Raw genomic sequence first — 16,472 nt, forward strand, 5'->3', positions numbered from 1 at the left:
CAATAATCCTGGAAAACCTGAGCTTTTTTCTTAGTAGGGTTTCAAGGCTTGTAGACAATCCAATCTGGTGCCTGGTTCAGTGGTTGGCAGCACTGACTGCATCAGAGGAGTTGGAGCTTGATGATCTCTAAAGTCCTTTCCAACTCAAGCCATTCTATGATTATACATTTTATATAAGCTTACATTATACAAACAAATTATATAAGCAATAATTATAAATAGATATATTATGATGCAGAATCAACAACATATAGCAGCAAATTTCCAGTGAAAACTGTTGAAGTTCTGTACTTACACATACAACACTGTCCTGGTATCACCAACTTTCCCAGCATCTCCAACAGTGAGGGTATCATATCCTCTTTCCAGTTCAAACTCTTCAAAAGCAAGCTTTATGACCTGTTTCAATGAAGTTTCATATATATCAAAACATAGCACAGGTTATCTGAACTGTTCTAATCTTAAAGGAAGTAATTTGACTACCATCAGTAAAGCCAAAAGGACTCATTTCTACTGTTTTCAGTCAGTCTTATCTGATTTGACAATGACAAACAAAGTAAAGAAAATTCTGTTTTTTTCCTCAAGTTCAAAGTCCTTGCCATAAACTTTTAAAGCCATGAAATACTAAGGATGCTAGGACAACCTTTTTTTATAAAAGAACTTTATTTAATTTTAATAGTTCAACAAGAAATACATAATTTAGTAAGTAGACGAAGTGAAAACCCCTTCATATATTTTTCTTCAGGGGAATCGTGTAATGACAAGATTGTATGATCAATTCACAAGAAAGTGAAAGAGACTGGTGAACAAAAATGAATAATCAAATTTTTTTTATATAAGATACTAAAACTAACTTTTGATTTCACTGAATGTCTCATGAACTGCCCAGAGAATAAAAATAGAATCAGAATTGTTTGAAAAAAATATTCAGAATTCACATAAACTATAAATTTTAAAGCCTAAACTGAAATGGATTTAGTTTTGTACGAAAGAAGACTTGCATGAAATCCATTGCTAAATGGATTCATTACTAAATCATTACTTCATTACTAAATCATGACCAATAAAGAGAAAGAAAGGCAAAGACAATAAACAGAAGAATAAAATCCAATATGTTTTGTTTCTTTCTTTGTTTACCAGGCAATAAAAATAACTATGCATATAAGACTATTTCTGTTAATGCTGTTTTTACTTTAAGTAGAATTAAAGAAACTGACAAAGTATTCCATTGGAAAATATGGTAATGTACTACTTAAATATGCTCAAGTTGGTTAGAATCTAGTTCTTTTATATTACAATTTAAAAACAAATGTGAATGTTCATCTTTAGTAATATGATAAATTGCAATCAAGTAATTGGATATAAACCATATATTAAATATATAAAGACGTGGCTAAGAGTAAAGAAAGCATCACAAGAGAAGTTGCTTTATGGGAAATATATTGTTTGTGAAGACATGTTTAGAGCTATTGAAAAAAGATCTTGTTATGCAATTTCACTTTTCTGCTGTTATTCTACTCTAACACAACACAACACCGGAAAGATTCAAGTAGTCAAAAGTTGAAATATCTGCATTAAATTCTTTTGATCTAATTCATTAAAACCTAAATTTCAGCATACGTATATTAAGCACCTGGGCTAATGTCTCCTACTACAGTTGGTAGAAAGAAAATGGTGACACAATACTTCATGTGATGTTTCCAAATGGACCAAAATGCCATTTAGAATTGTCCTTTCCATAGACTGCATGGGGAGTTTTGATGACCATGGCAGACTACTGCTTACCTAGTTATATTTAGATAAAATCCAGATAAAACTCTGAATCCTCAGAGAGATATTTCAGCTTTTTCTTAGATAAGGGGTGGGTTGTCTTTGACAAATAATGCAAGACATTTTTGAATGGATACTTTTGAACATGATTATAGCACAGGAAAATTTTAAAACAGTTGAGTCGATATTAAAAAAAAGGAAAATAGATTTATAATAGTGGTAAAAAACAACAGAGAAAGATCTTAAAAGGAATTAATCAATATAAACAAGAAAAATATATTAATAATATTGATAAAAATAAATATAAAATAACATTGGTATATATTGGAAAAAAGGGCAGCTTTAAGATACCACTCCAAGTTCATTGCTGTTTTCTAGTTTTTAAAATATACATGTATATTAATCTAATCATCATTAAATATGCATATTCTGAAATGATTCAAATGAAAAAAATAATCTATTTTCATTACAAAAACTAGAAACACAAAAATTACTTCCAAACATATTATGTTTGTTTCTGGACGAACAATTATAAGTATTTCAGAAGAACCATTTTTTTTAATTATTTTTTTTCCCTGAAATTACAAGACATAGTTCCCGTATAAAAAAGCATTCAGCATGATTACTTATGATTAGAAAAATAGACTGTGAAATAAATAATGTGTAAAAAAGATGAGACACCTAAGGAGTTGTCTGATAGAAACTCTGCAAGTGAATTTCCTGTCATAATTACTTTTTCTTATAAGCATTAGTTGTCCTAAGAAATTTCCATAAGGACATTCTCCCTAGAAAAATCAGTAGGGAACATCACAAAGTGACATTTGTAAAATGCCTAGATCTATGTGTTCTTTTCACTGCTGATAAGACATTTCATTATCTTTTAAGTCTGCTAGAAATTAATGTAAGCACTATAGTAAAGACAAAGTCAAAAGTGGAAGGAAAAAGTTTTATTTTAAGATGCAATCAGACAATAGAGCTATATGTAATGTACTATTAATGATGGAGTCTTACTAAAAAAAATCAATTAATAAATGAGGCCTTCTTGGTGGAACTTCTCTTAAAGGCAGAAAATGAAGTGACAATTAGCTGCTCAGTAAAGCTACAAGAGAACATACGTACAAGAGAACTGAAGAGCCTTATTTTGAAGTTTTAAAATTGTAAGTAGAAGGTATAAAGCTCTTTAAAAGTTACACAACTTACTCCATTTTCTTGACGTATTAATTCAAATATAATAGTATATAACATATTTTGTTTTTCCTACCCACTGCTACGTGAAATTTGAAAGTAATATGATCGTATGAATGCAATTCATTGTTATTTCCTTTACAGACACCTCATGTTCAAAGGGATTTGGAAACAAAAGAAGTCAAAAATGGAAATATAATTATGTTATTTCAAATTTCTGAATCTTCTTAAAACTTCAAGAAGAACCATACGCTTCAAACACAGTTAAATGGTTTTGAATATCTATTTTACTTTAAGAACAGCATAATACAGAAACAATGTGAAAGGATGATACAAGCATTAAAGAATACATACCTCAACCCTGTACTTCATAAAACTTTCAAAAAATATTCTATTTCCCTAGCCTATGCTGATCTGACTTGAAGCCTTAAGAATTAGAAGTGTGTATGCCCAAAATACCATAGAAGAGGAAGACAGAGATCACTGACTAGAAATAGCAATAAAACTAGATAGTTCTTACACAAAAATTCTATCTATGATTACCTTATTAGAATTATAAAGATCTCCTTTTCACCATCTAAATAACTAAATAAACTAAAAATCAAACAAACAAACAAACAAAAAAAAGAATGCTGATATTAAATCAGTGAGACTGTAAGATAAGCAGTATACTGAGGTGCAAACCATAAATGAAGAGGAATATTTGATAGAAATATGATCACAATTCTAAGACCATGGCAACAATAAACATGAAAAAGTTAATAAATAGGAATATTTTTTGAAATATGATGGAGTTGTTTAAACACAGCTGTAATAGTTCACTGGAATTTCTTTTTGAAAAAAATGTAACCAGGTATCAGTTAATTCAGTCACCAATCAAAAGAAATAAGAATTGTTGAAACATAAAACATTTTAAAAAAAGCTTAAACTACAACATTATTAAATAACATATGAGGAATTTTCCAACATTTCAGGTATTCACAGTTGAGATCTTGCCAAGCCATTTAATGGATTCCCTACAGCCATTGGGCTACTCACACAAAATATCTGCTCTACCTACTGCCCCATATATCAGCAACTAAAGTAGAATCCTAACCATCAAATGCATCTGCATACAACATAGTGTGTTTTAATTAGAACCTGACTCCAATCCCCTATTGTTTTTGTTAGCACAATCCACTAAACAGTGTAAAACTGACACACTTGTTCCCACATTACATATTGTCCATAGTTGCCTTTCTAGTGCCTTTCCATTGCTATTATGCACATAAGAAGATAAATGCCCACAAAGGCTTTTTTGGCATTTCACTTACTTTAATTACTGACCCTATAATCCAAAGGAATTATTTTATTACTAAGAAATCATAATACCGTTTGTTCAGAAGATGCCAACATGCTTTGCAAAAGAAAGTATTCCTTATTACTCCAATTAAAGTGTAAATACAGAGCCAATAAAATAAACTGCCAAAGATAATTGAATACACTGAGGAATAATAGTATTTAGATTCCAAATGCAGATCTCTGTGCATTAGACAACACTATCTTCCTTGAAATGGCACAGAATCAGCCTGAACAGCCAAATTTGTTTCTGGTGAGACTGTTTGTTTGCTTCTTTATTCACTTAAGCTCAGCTAAGACTCCATAAATTAGCAAAAGCCTTGATGTTTCCAAAATGTTCCTGGGAATCAATAAAAAGGAAAAACTGTCAATTAGAAAACACACAAAAATGAACCTAAGACTTAGGAGGAAGAAGCCCTTATCATGAACTATCACCAAAGAGATCAGAGTGCAATGAGATCTAGCAATTTCCCTCTCCAAGACTTTATGAAAATTAGAACTGTCAACACTAGGATCCAGGGAAATACTGAAAGAATGTAACGCTAAAATATAGTGGTAAAGACTAGAGTAATGCTAAAATATAGTGGTAGAGACTAGAAAACACTTGTGGTTTTCCTTGTGCATGAAGTGTATTATTAAATAGACTATTCTAAATATATTATTCATCACAGGAATACATTTTTCAATAAATATATTTCAATAAATTCATTTTTAATATTCTTAAAATTTTCCTTTGTAACATGCTCTGCTGTTATATCAACTGGATCAAAAGCAATACTATGTGTTAGATAAAAAAAATTGCAGCTAGAAATCTAGAAGAAGCAACTTAAAATCATAGGTTTCGTTTTCCATAATTTTTTGTTGTTCTATTTGCATGTCTTCCTGGTATATGTAAGATTGTCTATTAATGTTATAGTCTTGAAATCTATCTTGTTGAACACAAACACCTCAAAAACATGGCCAAGTGGAGAAGCCCACACATTCTAGTAGTTCAAAGTCTGATGGGGCACTGTGGCTAGCACTCTGCTCTCTTACTCTTCATGCATCTTAAGGAGAAGTAAAAAAAAAAAAAGCCTCTCATACTCTTTTGATTAAAGGAAGTTATGAATTTGCAATCATGACAGAGCTCACACGTTAGCAAAAGTGAAAACAGACCAACCAAACCAAAGACTTAATTATTGAAGTCCAAAAGATATGAAACTTCTCAGAGGTACTCTGATCTGTTTTTAGCTCCTAGCTATCCAAATGTGAGAACTACCACTCTCATATGAGAAACTATTCCTTCAGGTTTTGTTCATGAAAGAGAATACATGGGTCCACATTACAGTATATAACTGCATTCATCTATTTCCATTACCCATTAGATTATTATTTCACTTTGGTATAGAATAATAATCAAGGAGCCACATTAAACAAAGTATGTCAATACAAACAAATGAAAATAAATACTTCCAATAAACAAGAACAGATCCAACAAGAAGAAAACAAGTTATTGATATATTGTTGAACCGTAATAACTGATTTCTTAACCTCCTGCATTTGGTAAGTAAACATTTAGCTCAAGTGCTTTTCAGGGTGGTAATCCAGCCAAATTACATTTTCAATAGTACCTCTTCACTTGGATGAGTTGGACAGATACATTATTTTAAATGTCATACAAAACATAATACAATCTATTTAGTGATTACTGTTGATATGTTTTTAAGTGCTATTCTTGATCCTTAATTAAATCAATAATAAGCACTTACTAAACCTCCACTTCAACATAATATGCACTCAGAATAAGGTCCTGACAGTGCCTTGATTTTCAGTTTTACTAATTTAAGATACTGATATTTTTTCAAAAAATACAATTCTGGTTTTAGTTTTGCTCTAAAAATGGCAATGAGCTTTTATTCTGTCTATAAAATTTTACTTATTTACAGTATTTAAAAAAATATGCACCATATAGGGTATTTCTCTTAACATTTTGAAACATTAACATTACATTTAATAAAAATACTTATTAATGTATTCACATTAAACTATATTCAATACTACTTTTGTGTGGATGATCACAGAAAACAAAGCACGTTCTCCCAAAAACTATAAAAGTTACAGTGATTATAGCATAAGCATTTTGAGCCTTGTTCAGCAATGCTTCATATACACAGCTTCAAATTACCACACAAATGCTAATTATGTATTTAATGTTTTTTATAATAAATTACTACCTACCTCAGCTTTAACATCTAGTCTCTCCCACATGAATATATGTTCTTAAGTACTGTGCCTATGATAAAAACTTCTATTGTCATACAGTGGTAGTTAATATACTTATTCTCATTTTATGCCATTCTCTAAAATTCACATTAAGAGAAAGTGGTAAATATGATTGACTTTAAGGATTACAGGCTTTATTCTTATTTTATCTGTATTGACTTTTACATCTATAAGCACTGAGTATTGTTGACCTATATTGACAAGAAGTTATATCAGAATCAGAGAAGAAAATTACTGGCCACTAATCTAAAAACCACATGATGATCTGCATAAACATGCAGATAACAGTGCACTGTAAGAACACATTGGGGCACAAGTCATTATTTGGATCTAATTCAAATTAAATATGGGTAAACAGAACAGCCTCTGTCTGTTCACTTAGGCATCATCTGTAATGAATCTATAAAAACTCCATTAAAATTTAAAATTAATAGTAGAAAAGGGTAGACACAGTTTTTCCTGTACAGTACTCTGTGACTTACTTATAAATCCTAGCTTACACAGTAGGCTTATTGTTATCTTCTCTTTTGGTCCTTAAGGCAGGGAACTATTTTATCCCTTTGGATACTGAATTTATCTATTTAAAAAACGTTTAGTAGTGAAGTGTTTGTATCATATCACAAATTACTGTTCTAAAATACCACCATTTCAAACAGGAATTTTGGCAATCTGTTTTATCAGATCTTAATTCTCTCTTCTCTTCCTGTACCTCCTACCTGTGCACTGTTCGTGAAACTAAATTACTAGTACTACCAAGCATAAACATCTGTTAGCAAATGCATCAGATAAGAAGACATTAGCTAAGAGATTTAAATGATCAAAACATCATGATTTTATCTTTGCATTTTTAAGTCTAGCTGGAGCATTTGCCATTCCTTGTTTCAGTCACAATGCTTATCAGCTGTGAAGAGGTCCAGTTCTACACAGAATAAGCTATCTAATAATTATGTAACTCTTTAATATTCAGAAAAAGACTCCTAGTGAAATTTGCTATTCTAACACATGCAAATATTTTTGAAAAATCAGATCCACCAGATTTCACATCCATTTTTTATTACTAGTCTAAATCATTATTGCTTCCTACACAGCACCCCTAATTTCCTGTTGTTCATGACAGTTTCCTTGAGAAGAGTTATATTTTTTTAAAGGCAAAGCTGATGTTAAATACCTTGAATTTAATGTCATGCTATATATAGATAGATAGATAGGTAGATAGATAGATGGAGACTATATTCTATAATTATGCAAGCAATTCAGTTAAAGTTCAAGCTTTCTTTAGAATTTCATCTGTAGCACTGAAGTGCTTCAAACAATTGGCAAACAACTAAAAAATTGGGCCAGTATCAGAAAATACCTGTGGTCTTGACATTATCAATATCATTACAGAGAGGAGACAGTGAAAGTCACTGCATAATTGTCATGGCCACAGTCCAGGGAAATACTAAAATACAATGCTAAAAACATGCTTACTGTTGCCTAATAACCAGAGAAATTATACCTTTTTGAAATTCACACTGTAAGGAAGTTTACATCACGAGTCACATTTCAATTTGAGCAAGAAGATTCACAGAAGGCAGAAAATGCATCCTTACCATGATATTTCTGGTGCATTACAAATTATAGAAAGACAAATAAATAATTTGTTGAGAATTAAGTTGTACACCAAACAATTTGTAAGAAACAGATCCCTTTTTTTCTTTCTTTCTTTCTTTTTTTTTTTTTTTTTTTTTCCAAGAGTAATTCTGTCTCCATTTCCTTTCATTTGCAGGAATTTCATTAACCATTCTGAAAGAAAACTCAGCTGAAAAATATATATTTGGATTATATGCCTCAAGTATCTTTATTAACTACTAATCTCATGCCTTGTTTCTTTTCTTACTTCTAATCTACATCCATATTCAAGCTAAAGGCAGATCCATGAAACTCTTCTTTAACAAATAGCTGGTGATGGGTCTCGGCTACCGCCCTGCAAATAATAGCTGCGGGATCATACTACTAAGCATCTGCTTTACAAGCTTCTATGATTTTGCACTGTTTGATGAATGTGTGGATGTCACATTAGCTGCCAGAATGACAGTCATCTGGAACACAGAGGCATGCCAAGGTCACAGTAGCTCTGGCAGTGAGCTGACAATCTACAGTAGAAGTGTACAAGAAACTCACAGCAAGTCTTTGTTGCTAGTGCTTTGAATAAGTCTTAGTGTAAGAATGACTGACTGTTCCTCTAAGATCTTATATTATTGGATCTCAATAGCTAGGATCATTTTTGAAGTATTCAGTTCTGTTCAAATAAAATAATTCTCTTCACATCAAGTGTGAAGTGATATCCTCAAGAGGTACATTGAAAGCTCATGGTGACAATTCAAAAATACAGTGTAGGAAGGATTTGACACAGTCTAATAGGTAAGTAAAAGAACCAGAAACAATCTAAGCCAAAAATAGCTGAGGATCCAGGGTCTTTACATACTTTAAAAGGGTTGTAAAATATAATCCCTTAATATGAACATTCTTCCTCTCCCACGACAACTGTCCACATACATTCCATGAATTAACTGAATCTTATCAATATACATAAATATCAGAATGGTATGTGCAAAGAAGATGAGTTAGGCTCTTTCCTGCAGTTCACAGTGCCAGTGAGTGAGCGGAAGAGACAAGTGAGCACAAACTAGAACAAAGGATGTTCTGTCTGAACACACTTTTTTACTAGCCACGCTTCTGTGCTGTGCAGGCAATAGAGCATTGCCACAGGCTCCCCAGAGGCTGTGGAGTCTCCTTCTTGGAGATCTTCAAAAGCTGCCTGGACGTAGAGCTGAGCAGCCTGCTCGGGGTGTCCCTGCTGGAGATGGGTTAGGCCAGATGTGTTCAGATGTCTCTGCCAACTTCAATCACTTTGTGATTCTGTGACTAGGGCAGTGAGAAGAAAATCGAAAAGCATTCTCTGTTATCTTGTGCATTATGTAGTGCAGCCAAAGAAAGCGTAACTTGTCTGCTAAAGAAATTTTTGAAAAGACTGAGAGAAGATGCTTCTAAATTCTCAGAGTTTTACAAAGCATCATGAATGTTTAAGTAAATCCTGAACAGACAGACCGAGCTTTATGGTTGTGATTATATGGGACATAAATCAGAATTAAAACTAGTAAAATAAAGTAGTAATTAAAACAGGTTTAAATCTGTTCAAGGAAAAAAAGCTGTCACTGATAAAAACAAACAAACAAGCAAAAAACAAAAACAGACGTTGCTTATTATAACTTAGAATGGAGATTAATTTTGCTTATACTATTAATCATTTAAATATAAAAATGCAAAGTTCTTTTGCAATAAAAAACTAGTTTACAATACTAACAACTACATACATTTGAGACTATCCTAATGTTATTCATTCTAAACATGCATCTCAATGTCATTTCTGAACAACTTTACTGTCTTATCTCTATTAGTGTCTATTTCATAGTCATTTTTATTAGCTAAATAAAAAAAATGCTTACGTTACATCCATAGATATACTGAGCCTCCATAAAAAGTTTATAGTTATGTTTAAAGAGTTGGATTTTTTCTAATGACTCCAATGAAGGATTTAATAGCATATTAATTCCTTTAGGAATCTCAGAGAAAAAACAAAGAAAAAAAGCTTTTGTGGTCACAGAACTTTATAATTCTTCAATAAGTACCTTTGAAACTGCTATCAAGAGACACTTAGCATACTAAAAAGGACTTTTAAAGTGACATAAAGAAGCGAGAAAACATACAAAAATCACTAAAATGCATTTCTGAATCATCTGTATACTGTTCAAACTCAAAGCACTCCAGAGCAGAAATCAGATACACTGGTAATATCTGAATATTAAATAAATTTAGATGTTTACCCATTTCTGTTCAAAAGTGCTTTACATACCTAACCTCTCACTACAGTAAATACTGCTAGATTTGACTAGCAGTAAGGTGTTTGCTTCAGGCTGAACTGAATTGCTGTGCAGCCTCCCCTGCTTATAACTGAAGCTTAAATCAGATAGTTCAGTAAGCTTCCCCAGAATTAAACATCTAGTGCTGAGATGGCTTATGGACATATATTCATGGTCTGGCAGACGAAACAGGGTCTATAGGAAATCTATGCCTTTCTACATCCACAAGTGGAGATGAAACAGAAGTTTGAGAATCTCAAAAGACCTCTGAGATTACTCCAGCGGGAAACAGCCTGTAGGCTGCCTGCACACATGTAATCGTACTTCATCAGTCTTGAAATAAGACACATACGGACAGTTCATTTTTTAACAGTCACAACCAGGAGAACGCATTTTTATTCTATTCAGTGGATCTCAAGTGTAAAAATTAGTCTCATATCTTTATTTGTACTTCTGTGGAATGAAGAAGTGGAAGTAAATATGTTCTGAAGAGTGAGGTAGCTGTGACTTTTGAGAAGCCAAATTATCATTTTGGAAACATAGTCCCACTGCTCACTTCAAGCAGAAGTTACTATCTTATTTACTTGATTTTTAAAAAACTTAATTAAATGGCCGTTAAAGAAAACAATGAATCTAGAATAAACATAGAATATGCAGTTTGATTAAAAATGATCAATATTTATTTTCCTTTTAGATAAGTTACTGATTCTAAAGAGGTAAATGGTTATACATATATTTGTAAGTACGTGTAATTCTATGTGTATAACTCTATGTGTAGTAGCATGCATGAAATACCTTTTTTTGAGAGATACTATGAGGAAAAAGTATTTATGAGTAAGAAAGTTGAAAATCAGGAGAGCAAAAAAAAAATCTGGCTACAAAAAAACAAACAAACAACAATGCAGACATCAAAATGTTTCAAAATATTTAAGATGCAATTAAAAAGAATGATGACTTAAGAAACTGTCAACTTGGCATTCTAATAACACAGACAGGTGTTAAGAATTATATCAATTCTGTGAAAGATTGAATGAAAACTTGCACACTTTGCACAACTTGAGATTTGTGTTTGAATTTTATGGAGAAAAAAAGCAATACAATCTTAAACTGGTCTTCTGAGCATTCATTGCTTAGCCATGGAGCTGATTCCATCCTGTATGTACAAGGCTTGCGTAAATGTCAGTCTTCTTTATGCACTGCAGTAGCTGTGTAAGAAGATTAAAAATGCATTCAGATCAAGGGTGTAACTCCAAAACAATCTCCGGGCATTTCCACCTCCTGTGCTCTCGTTAGCATCACAGTGAAATCTCAGAGCAGGTAAACTGTGTTCTTTTTGAATATAACTAAGCTGGGAGGTGTTTTCCAGCCAGATTCAAATTAGAACTAGTCCACAGAAAAAAATCCTGAAAATTCATTTAGTATGAACCCCGAGCCCCCAGCACTGTTTTGCACTACAAAGCTGCTTTTGTTGCACTGCACTGCTAATGCTAATGTAAACACAGTCTAATTTATTCTCTGAGGACAACTGGAGGCAATACTTGGATTATGCCCTATCCCACTTTCTCTTATCTTCCCACCTTGGAGATTATGTTGGAGCCCTGCAGACTCAAGTTTTTCCAAGATCTCCATGTGAACTCAGGAGGGGTAGTAGACTCTATGGTGTTTTCTCAGATCTAATTAAAATTAAACATTTAACTCATATGCTAGAAACTTATGAACTTTGACTGAAGAAATAAATTACACTTTTTGTCTTCTGGAGTTGCATTTTGTTGCCAGGTATTTATACTAATAAACAAAGACAACAACTCTTGCTTAGAAGATCTACTTCTGCAGAGAAGCTAAAGACCAGCATAAAGGAAATTCTCTACTCAGTGAGTCTGTGAAGTCTATGACAAGAGTTCTGTGCCTTCCAGAACAGAATGCCACAAGAGAACAGTAATGATTTTGATGAAGTTCTGAGAAAATTTACATTTTGTATTTCTATGGCTTATATTTCATACATTTTCTGCTATTTTCTTCTCCTCGTTTTAATAGGAAATTTGAAATGAGAACTGATTAGGAATGTATGAAATGCTCCTGTTTTTCTCCTTAGGCAGAAATAAGAGTTTCTGCTATAATGAATTGGTCTCCATTTTCACCTTTCACAGCAACCATAGCCACCTACACATTGTTCTTGCTGTGAAGCTTCTGTTTACATATCACTTCAATTCTGAAAGCTTTATGATGGTGCACAGGTGAGATCTTTGCTTATGGATATTTCAGAAGGATTAGTAAACAACTTATGTTCCAGTGCTGACTTATTTAAATGACTAAACCCTAAAATCAGCTCAAAATATTTTCTTTTGTCACAATGATGAAGATTACCACCTACAGGGAAGAAGAAGAAAATCATGCTGGGAAACCTCATTCTACTTACCTGCCATCTGGAAAGGAAGGGGATGAAAGGCATACCAAATTCAAAGGCATGATTTTTATATTTAAATCATAAATTAATTGCATTGTTTTAGGCTGCTTTCCTTTTTTTCAGTGTCACAGATTGAAGAAGTGAAATGCCAGGAATAGAAGTATCTTCACCATCCCCCCTTCTCGAAGAGAGAACTTGTCGCTCTCTTTGGGCACAAGCATCACGTGAATTACTACACAGTTATTAAACCTTCTTTCTTTAATACAGGAGTTACTATTGTGCGAATCAAATGTTACTTCTACATTAGAACAAGATAAGAATTTTTATTTCATGGTCTCCACTGCCATAGTTCTTTCCAGGGGTCTTTCTACTTCACTGGAGAGGGTCTCTGATAGTTTTCATCACTTATCCTCTAGATGAACCTTCCCCAGAATGCATGCTCAGTATAAAGGTGAAGTAATTTACAGTCATAGAGATTAGATGGACTAGGTTATAGGCACAAAGACTGCAGCTGCTGTCTGCTCAGCCTTCTGAAATACCTCTGAGCCATACTAATATTTGATGCTGGACAGACAAGATCCAATTAATAGAGAATTTAAGGAGAAGAACTTAATTAGCAATATACATGTATACCTAGCAACAATTTCTGTCTAGTCAGTGTGAATATATATGTAATATTTTGTCATACACATGGCAAGAATATTACGCACAAGATTGATCAAACCAGAGAACAAATCATGACATGCCCAAGGAAGCATCTGAAGAGGCATCAGGAAGGCCTGGCATCCTCCCCCTTCAGTGTTCTTTGTTTAACAAAGGAAGCAGCCTTTGGACAGAATGGAAGAAGCCTTGAAGGGAATCACCGTATCAACACGATAAGAAAAGTACTAAGAAATCTTGGAAATGGCAGAATGGTAACTGACTGGCACAAGACAGCACACGGATCAAGAAGTGTCAGAACGTAATTAACAAATGCAAATCTTTGATAAGATTATGAATCTAGGGTACGCAGCCAATGGGAAAACAAGGGAGGAGGGTAGGCATCATGAAGACAAGGTACAAAAGATGTACTATTTCATCCATAGGTGTGTTCCTACTTGCAGGATGCCCGCCATCGCAATTGTGAATAAAATCTACTTTTATCAGAGGTACCATCCTGACAAAATTATTTGGATATTTCCAACACTATAGCTCGAGAATGGGATGGAAGGCATACAGAGAAGAGCTTTGAGACTGGAAATGTTTATAAAGTGTAACTACATTAACCCCTTAAAAAATTTACAACTGGTTATCAGCAAGAGACTGTTCCACATTCTTATCCTCTGGAGAACAAAACTATAGTTTCATGATTTCAACACTGATTAAACTCTGTAAATATGAGCATGTAGAGAGTAGAGAATTGTACTTATTATCAGGTCAAGCAGATTCCCTAATGGTAACGTAAAATTTTACTTTCTTAATTGTGTTCTTAAATCATTTTCCTGGAGGCTGACCAATTTATTTTATTTTTTTAATCAGAAAGGCAATATTTCCTCTCAATATGTGCGAAGACACAATTAACTGAAAAGGTATCTGGTCATATTCATTCAAACTATTTAATTCTAGTTCACTTCTTGTTTCAAACGATTAAGTCTGGATACAAAGACAACCTGTCTGTCTAGTGTGCCGTCATATAGCTTATCACTGGTGAGCCTGGCTTTACGCCTTTCCCCCTTTATGTTCTAGTTTAAAGCTATATCAATCAGCTCTGCTAATTGCTGCACAAAAACCCTTTACATCTGAGATGCAACTAATCACAGCAGGCCTCACGACTGAAAAATCCAAAATTCTGTTACTATACCAGTCTTGGAGCCACATATTGATCAGCTGGGTCTGTCTGATCCTGGACAGAATGATCTTACAGGTCTTTTCCAACTTTAATGATTCTATGTCCCTGATTCCTTAACCAATCATCTAAAAGCCCTGAAGTCCTCTTTGACTGTCCTTGTACTTTTCTTTCTACTTCAAAACTGCTGACATGAAAAAATAATAATGCTTAATAAGCAGAGGTCAATATAAGGCTAATGAGTTTTCTAGTAATATCTCTTACCTGAGCCTCGGAAAGGCAGCAGATATCCCTATGGGGTGGATCTGCTTGGCACACTGGATTCTCTGTTCCCCTCAGAGGGGAGTCATCTATGACTATAATCCTTCCGTCTTTCTTATTGAAGGTAGTTGTGATACAGGCAGTAAGCTGACTAGCCATAGCTGACCCCTACAACCTAGGTGGACCATCATCCACATCATCATTTGCCTGTCCATTAAGTTCTAAAGTCTCAAATCTGTGAATAAGGGTACCTGGGAAGGTGAGGTAAGGCAGGAAGAGAAGGCATTTGCCTGCAAATCTAAGATAAAACCTCCTTCCATTCCTCTCTGTCTCTTAGGTTCCCTTCTTCAGCCTGGCTCCCCCTTCTCAAACTCCCTGATGCTCCTCAGCCTGCCCATCTGTTCCTGAATCTCTGTTCCCAGGTTAAGCAGTTCTTTTACCCAAATGTACTTCCCACAGGTGTGCTCACTGCTGCTACCAAACACTGACAGAAAACTTGGTCTTAGCCTGCAGCCCAAGACTTTGGTTGCCACACATTCCCTCAGAAGCTCTATCCAGGTAGCTGTGCCAGTTCCTGCAGCACAGAAGACCCAGACAACTTTGCTCCTTGTGAGTGGTTATAACAAACTTAGCATCTGTGCATCTTAACATACGTGTGATGATTTACTGTTCTCCCCAGTGTCTCTTGTAATATGAAACTCCTACTTAGTAATACATCATGGTGGGTTAATTAAATAAAATCCTGGCAGTAATTTACTATATGAATACCAGGAAGCTTCTATTTGCAGCAATGCCAAATACCACATCTAGCATCACTAAAAAAAAGACTGAAAAGTATCATAATAATTTTTAGAAAATACTAATACACTTTTAAAAATCTGATTATTTTTTCTACACGTATACTTGACTATACAGTCTTTGATTTTCTTAGGAAAATCCTATTATTTACCTGTGAATGGTCAGCTGGCATTTTCTCAGAATAAACTATACTCAGGAAAAGATCAGTGAGCATCATGCACAAGAGATTTTGACAATTTGCATCATCAACATTTGCTCAATAAATGAACATGCTATTGTGAAGTAACACAAGACTATACGTGCATAAATTAGTCTGTAGCACTTGTCTCCTTATGCAGTAAATGTGAGCTGTGCCAGGTCTACACAAATAATTTCTACAGAATCTATTATAAATGTGAGGGACAGCATTATTTGATGAGACTACAGTAAAGAATATTTAAGTAGTACTATTTATAAAACTATGAGGAAATTCTGAAATCGTGACATGTTTTTTATTTTGGAGAAAAAAAAAAATCAGTATTACCATGTTCCATCCTAATGAAGATGGTATTCATGTTTAATTGCAAGAAAGGCCACTGATCTGTATTGCAAGAGTTGTAAAGTATTTGAGATTCTGAGCCTTAGCTTCCTAACAATTCTTGGAATCTCAGCTGTCTTTAACTGAAACAAAGGGAAAGTAGCACACTTAGGAGGCATCTAAAATAATTTCCTAAATAGAAAACTAAAT

General features: G+C 33.7%; 2 protein-coding genes across 2 annotated transcripts in view; one reads left to right on the top strand and one right to left on the bottom strand.

The window, feature by feature from the left end:
* The window catches only part of CSMD1 (CUB and Sushi multiple domains 1), a 984,784-nt gene that overhangs the window by 260,319 nt on the left and 707,993 nt on the right, over positions 1-16,472 (bottom strand). The window contains exon 11 of the mRNA XM_052696996.1: positions 296-399. Within this exon, the coding sequence (XP_052552956.1) occupies positions 296-399 (104 nt within the window). The remainder of the gene's footprint in view (positions 1-295; positions 400-16,472) is intronic.
* Positions 1-16,472, top strand: part of LOC128087832 (uncharacterized) — a 303,478-nt gene that overhangs the window by 68,095 nt on the left and 218,911 nt on the right. The gene's annotated exons all lie outside the window — the stretch shown is intronic.

This window comes from Tympanuchus pallidicinctus, unplaced genomic scaffold, assembly GCF_026119805.1.
Source record: "Tympanuchus pallidicinctus isolate F22 unplaced genomic scaffold, pur_lepc_1.0 scaffold1, whole genome shotgun sequence".
Taxonomy (NCBI): domain Eukaryota; kingdom Metazoa; phylum Chordata; class Aves; order Galliformes; family Phasianidae; genus Tympanuchus; species Tympanuchus pallidicinctus.